Raw genomic sequence first — 6,420 nt, 5'->3', positions numbered from 1 at the left:
TCATGGTGTAAGAACAAGAGGACTGTCATCCCTAGCTGGCCCTGGGCACTCGTCAGAATACTCCTCTCCTTTGGGGAAAGGCAGGACAAGCAGCTTCTTGGGGGTTTTATCGAAGAGGTAGGAGATATCCAGTACTTCTCCCTCGGGATTGGTAGTCAGATCCAGCTCCACAGAGAAGCCCTGAGAGGGCTTTCCTTTAGAATCTTCACATTTCTCATCATCCAAGTCAGGGAGGCGTTGGATGAGTCCTGGGATAATATTTGACTCGGGATTGATGGAGGCAGTTTCATTCTCCCGGGCCTCTTTGGCTGCCCTCTGGCTAGCAGCATAGTCAAGAGCCTGAAATGAGATAATTTTTAAAATGCAGAGTTCTGGAGAGAAAGCCCTACTGTGCCTTGTGTCAAGATACACTGTTCTGTGCCTTTCTGTTGGAATGATTTAAAGAGAGATTCTCAAAAGAACGAGATCTCCTGGTTAAAGATTTACAAAGCAAAAGACATAAAGACCAAGGGGTCTTGCAGAGGATTTGGAACTACTGCAAGTCTCATACTTTGCTGAGATGAGGATAATACAGAGAGGCTAATGATTTGTTCCAAGTCCCCAGTGCCCCCATGTTCCTGCTCCTAGCTTGTTCCTAAGAGCCTATTTTATCAATTTGCTATTCTGGGCCAGCCTTTGAGCAGCAGCCTTCATCCAAGTCCCTCCCCTGGTTTCTCACTAGCACCTGAATGAGTCCAGCATTTCAATCCCATTTTTAGATGAGGCAAGTGAGATTCGAAGAGGTAAGTAATGGCCTGGATCATGCTCAGGAGTGACAGAGCAGGTCTAGAATGCAGGTTGCTTATCTCAACTGCCCTTTCACCTAAACCCAGGCTGCCTCGGGCTAAATGCTCAATAAACACTTCTGGAAAGGGATTGAGTGTTCCCACAGAAGCAAATTCTTCCAATCATTCTGAGTCAGATTTCTTTAAGACAATGAATTTAATGTCCCAGAGGCCAATCACAGCTAAACTTAGTGAATCCTAGTGTCTGAAGGGCTCTTCCTTATTATGCAGAACCACACTAAACAGAATGATGTGTGACGAGTTCCTAAAACAAAGCGTGATGGGTCTTTAAACAGCTCCCTCACAGCTGTAGTGCAACCCTAGTGACGTGCAATTATGACTCTCTCAGGAAAACGAAATGAAGGAGTGAGGTTGTTGCAGCTAAAATACAGACAACTAAAATAAATGCAGACCATTAAAAGAAATAAATACGGAAATAAAACACAGACAATTTTCTCTTTTCTTCACAAAACGCAAGGATTAGAAAGTACCTGAGGTGAAAAGAAATCACAAGCCACTGAGATAAACTTTTCTGTTTCTCTTCGACTCAGAGAACCTTTACAAAGACCAACAGGCTGGAAGAAAGAAAAAAGACAATGACACGTGAGTATTAACATTACTGTTGATTTTACATATTTAGTTGCTGTCCAGTTGCTTTCAACTTGTGATGACTCCATGTGAAATTATCTTGGATAAATATCAACTTTCTTCCTTCTTGTGTAAACAAGCAACTAATTGACATTTTATACTCTGACAATGTAGCAGGTAGGAACTGAGATAATTCTGCTTATATCATCCTATATCACATAGAGAGTGATCAGTTGGCCTAGTGGACAGAAAGTGATGCTACCAAGCCAAAGGTGTGTGACTTTTAATCCGCGGCCCTCAGGCCTGTCTTTCATTGTTTTCGTTCACACATTCCTCCAGATCGTAGAGCCCTGGTGTGTCCATTTGTTGTACAGCGGTAACTCGTGGTTGCTGTGAAGCTGAACACCGTGACACTGATGTGTCAAATTCGTTAATGGTTACCCATGGTGGACAGTGTGGGGTGGAGCTCCCTGGTTGAAACAAGCTTGGAAGCAGGAGTGGTATCCACTTCCGTAATAACTTGCCTCCAGAAACCCTATGAACCTGGAGAGAGGATGAAAGTCACCCAAGTGTTGAGGACCTTCGTTCATAGGGTCGCTATGAGTTGCCTATGACACGACGGCACTTAACAACAACAACAACATATCATCACTGCCAAGTAGTCACTCAAACTAGGCTTGATTACCTCTATTGATGGAAAACTCAGTATTTATTGTGGCAAAATATAATCATTATTAGAAACTTCTTTGTATTGAGCTTAAAAACTCTGACTACACAGCCTGTACCACTTGGCTTTTGTGTTATACTTGTGTCAATTAGGAAGAAATGTTTTCATCTTTTATATAGCAACTTTTCATGAATATTCCATTACAGTTTTCTTAGTCAAAATCACAGCTTCCTCACTTTCTCTTTATTTAAAAGCAGAAGAACTTAATTGTATTAAAAAATATAAACAAAAAAGAAATTATACAAAGAATAGTTACTATCTACAATGTCTTGATTTCTTCTAATTTTCTTCACCTATGTGTGTATAGTTTTTCTTCTACAACTCTGCTTTGTCATTTAGCATATTAAATAACCTCTTGTGACTTTTTAAATGTTTTTGTTTGCATTATAAACATTTTTTAAAAGTGTAAATAAACAAGTAACAGGGTATGTTTCACTTTAACCAATGTTCTTTACATGTAGAATTTCTTAACAATAAATAATTCTCATCATGTTGTTCAATGATTATAACTTTTAATAAGTATCTAATATTTTTCTGTGTCATTTTTAACCTGTTCTGCTTTGTTGGGAAATTAGATTGAATCTAACTTTTTTTGTTTTGGTTTTACCTTGTAGTGAAATTATTTCACATATCTATAGTTACTTCCTTAGGGTAAATTCCTAGACTTGAAATTTTGCAATCATAGTACATGTACCTTTCCAAGTATAAACTGAATATTGTACTAAAATGACATTTTAATTTCTAAAGATGAGCCCTCAAGCATATTGTCAGAGAACCTTCTTTAAAAATAGCCAAACACAAGGTAACTCTGTTGGTCTAGTGGCAGGAAGTTGCACTGCAATCCCAGAGGTGATTGGTTCAAATCCACCAAATGCTCTGCTGGAGAAGGAGGAACAATTTCCTCCTGTACCAGTCAGATCCAATTTGACGGTACACACACAAAAAAATAATTTTTAAAAAAATAGCTAAACACTGTTTTCTCAAAAAGTTGAACATAGAAACTCCAAATGACCCAGCTATTCCACTACTAGGCTTATATTCCAAGGAAATTAGAACTGAGACACAAAAGATTTGTACACCAATGTTTATAGCCGCATTATTCACCATTAAAAGAACATGGAAACAGTCCAAATGTCCAACCACAACTGAATGGATTGAAAAATTGTGGTACATTTATACAATGGAATACTATGCAGCACTCAGGAGCAATGATTTTGAAAAATATTATGTATTGGGATAGGCTAGAAAGCATTATGCTGAGTGAACTGGCACAGTCTCATATGGACAAATACTGCATTATTACCATTATTGTAAAAATAGAATAACTAGTATAACATGTAAAATAACTTAATGGGGGAGCAGGAGAGCAGAGGGGAGAGTATAGGTAGGGGTGAAATCACAGGGCCGCACAGTTTGGTGGGTGGAGGGGGGGCGCAAATGGGAAGGATCCAGATGAAAAGATAGGGTAATGATGGGAAAGATCCAATGGTGATTGATTTTATAAAATACAATGTATGAGAATGATTATGTAAAACACAATGTAAATGAAGAATAATGTGAAACACAATGTATATAAATTTTGTAAGTAAACCAATTAAAAAATAATGAAAATAGGATATATATATGAGTGATTGTATGAAACACAATGTAAGTTAAAGAGTGTAAAAAAATACAATGTATATGAACGAAACATAATGTAAAGAAATTCTTATATGAAAACCAATAATTTCTCTTTAAAAAACCAGAACAATAAATAAATAAAAATAGCCAAACAAGTTACCTCTATCATCTACTTCCCAATCATCTGTAGACCAGAAATTCTTCAAAGTAGGGGGAAAAAAATCCATTAAAATAGGAAGTCCTCAAGGAATTGTGTTTCAGCTATTCCATTTTCCCTTTCATTGAGTTAAGTATTGGAAGCAGTCCAAGAGAACCTACTGAAGAGACTGCAGATAGCAGCGCCACTTAGATTCTAGCCACTACCACTATGGTAAGGATTTGCAAAACTACTGAACTTTGCCTAACAGATACAGACACTAGAATAGAATACAAAGAGGAAGCTTGGGCATGTTGTTGAATGGGAATTCAAGAGTTTGGGACAAAGGGGACTATGGAGGATGTAATCTGATTCCCTCTTAGAGAATTGTGAAAATGAGATCCCACCTACAGGAGCCTACCATAGTTGGATAAAGAGAGAAGGCAGCGCAATAAAGAAGACTGCTTCCACTGTTTGGCTCAGTAAGAATTCTTGAGCGTTCTAAATGACAAGAAAATACCTTTGGTAGGGATCTTTTAAGGTGCATATTCAAGGTGTAACCTTCCAGGTAAGAGGCATTTAATCTATGAGGTAAAAGTTAACGTCTGTGAGGGTAAATCTGAGAGGGGTGGTTCAAACGAGTCATTTAGAGAGCACATCACCCTGGTAAGAAAGGACTTGTGCATGAACTCACATGTATATCACCTGAGAAAACCAGCACCTGAGCTGATCTCGTAGCGGGCAGAGCTGGCCAAGAGAAAACAACTGCTGTAGATTTAGATAGATAATAAGACTTTTTATCTTTGTTAAAAAAAAATCTTTACTTCGCAAACCTGGAAGAGCCATAAATAAATAAGAGAGAGAGGAGGAAGAGAAGAAAGGAAAGAACAAACAGACCTTGATCCTTTCCTCACAGCAAGTCCTAAGTTCCAGGTGTAACCTACATGGAGGAAGTAGCTTTGAAAGGAATATGACACAGAATTTTTAATACAGAACAGAACATTTTCAGACCTGAGATAAGTCTTAATTACTTAAGTGATATTATTCTTAGTAGTGAAAATGATGTCTGAACTTTTGGAATGGAACAGTGCATCATCATTGAAAAATGAGGAAGAGAGGTCTCAAACAGGGTGGCATGTGTGCTTCCTCAGCTATTTCCTAAGAAAAGTCAGACTATTCTGTTAATCAGATACAAAATCTTTTGAGAGATAGAGACTCAAAGACATTTACAGTTTGAAAATAAACAAATGGGAAAAATTAAACCATACAAAAGTTAGCCAAAGGAAAGCTTCAGTCATTAAATAAATCTCAGGAAAAGAATTAACTTTAAAAGAGAAATTGTTACTAAACAGTTTATATTGTTGTTTCTTTGAGTGAGAATCAACTCGTAACTGACCCTCCAGTGAGTTTTCAAAGGCAATAATTCACACAGGAAGACAATGCCCATCTTTTTTCTGTGAAGCAGCTGGTGGATACGAACTGCATGCCTTGAGGTTGGCAGCTATGTTCCTTACCACTAGGGCAACCAGAGTTCTCTAAAAAATTAATAGTATATTGCAAATTTTACTATAAAATGGTTAATATGTCAGAAGGCCACAAGGATTTTGTATATATATTCTTCTAAGAAAACCTCCATTATACAAGAAACAAAAACAGAGACAGAATTTAGGGTGGAGATGTTTAACAATAAAAATTGGAAACTTCAATGGGTAGAATAGCTAGGCAGACAAACAAGAGAATAAAAGATGTAAACAACATCCTAAAACAATTAGAATAAATATCTATAAAACATTCCACATAACCCCAGTTGAGTACACAGTCCTTTTAAATGTGTACAGAATATTCTCTAGGATAGACGGTATGTTAAGCCATAAGTGTCTTTGAAAGGATTGAATTATATAACATATGTCCTATAATAACATAAAATTAGAAATAACATGAATATCACAAAAAATGTGAAAATTAAGTAACACATTGCTAACTCAAATTTATCAAAGGCTAAATTATAAAGAAAATGATAAAATATTTTTAGATAAATGGAATAGTATAAGCAATATGCAAAACTAATAAGATGAGGTTAAAGGATTATACAAAGAAAATTTATACTTTAAATAACTATATTTTAAAAAGAAATCTCTCAAATCAAATTATACTTTCATCCTAAGAAAGTAAAATAAGGAAAACACACTAAACTTAAAGGAAGAAGAATGAAGGAAATAATGAAGTGTGGAAATAAGTGAATAAATAATTGAGAAAATTAATGAAAAAAAGTTAATTCTTTGAAAAGCTTGACACAATTGACAAACCTTCAGAATGACCAGGAGAGAAAAAAATAAAAGACGACGATGACTACTCAGATAACAAAAATTAAGAATGAAACAGGGGATATTACTACCAACTTTTCAGAAGTAAAAATATTATAAGGGCAACAGATTAGACAACCTAGATGAGATGATGCTACCACTTGGCCCAGTGGTGAGAATCTTTGTCTTCTTGACATTGAGCCTCAATCCATATTGGAGGCT

The 6,420-nt window shown here is 36.4% G+C and overlaps 1 protein-coding gene across 1 annotated transcript in view; it reads right to left on the bottom strand.

Moving 5' to 3' along the window:
• The window catches only part of FETUB (fetuin B), a 33,837-nt gene continuing 27,417 nt past the window's right edge, over positions 1–6,420 (bottom strand). The window contains exons 6-7 of the mRNA XM_006884167.1: positions 1,316–1,399; positions 1–339 (exon numbers count right to left, since the gene is read on the bottom strand). Of these exons, the coding sequence (XP_006884229.1) occupies positions 1–339; positions 1,316–1,399 (423 nt within the window). The remainder of the gene's footprint in view (positions 340–1,315; positions 1,400–6,420) is intronic.

This window comes from Elephantulus edwardii, unplaced genomic scaffold, assembly GCF_000299155.1.
Source record: "Elephantulus edwardii isolate Elephantulus edwardi_28Jun2011 unplaced genomic scaffold, EleEdw1.0 scaffold00031, whole genome shotgun sequence".
NCBI classification, from domain to species: Eukaryota; Metazoa; Chordata; class Mammalia; order Macroscelidea; family Macroscelididae; genus Elephantulus; species Elephantulus edwardii.
Note: the sequence above shows the minus strand (reverse complement) of the source record. Positions and strands in the feature narration are given on the sequence as shown.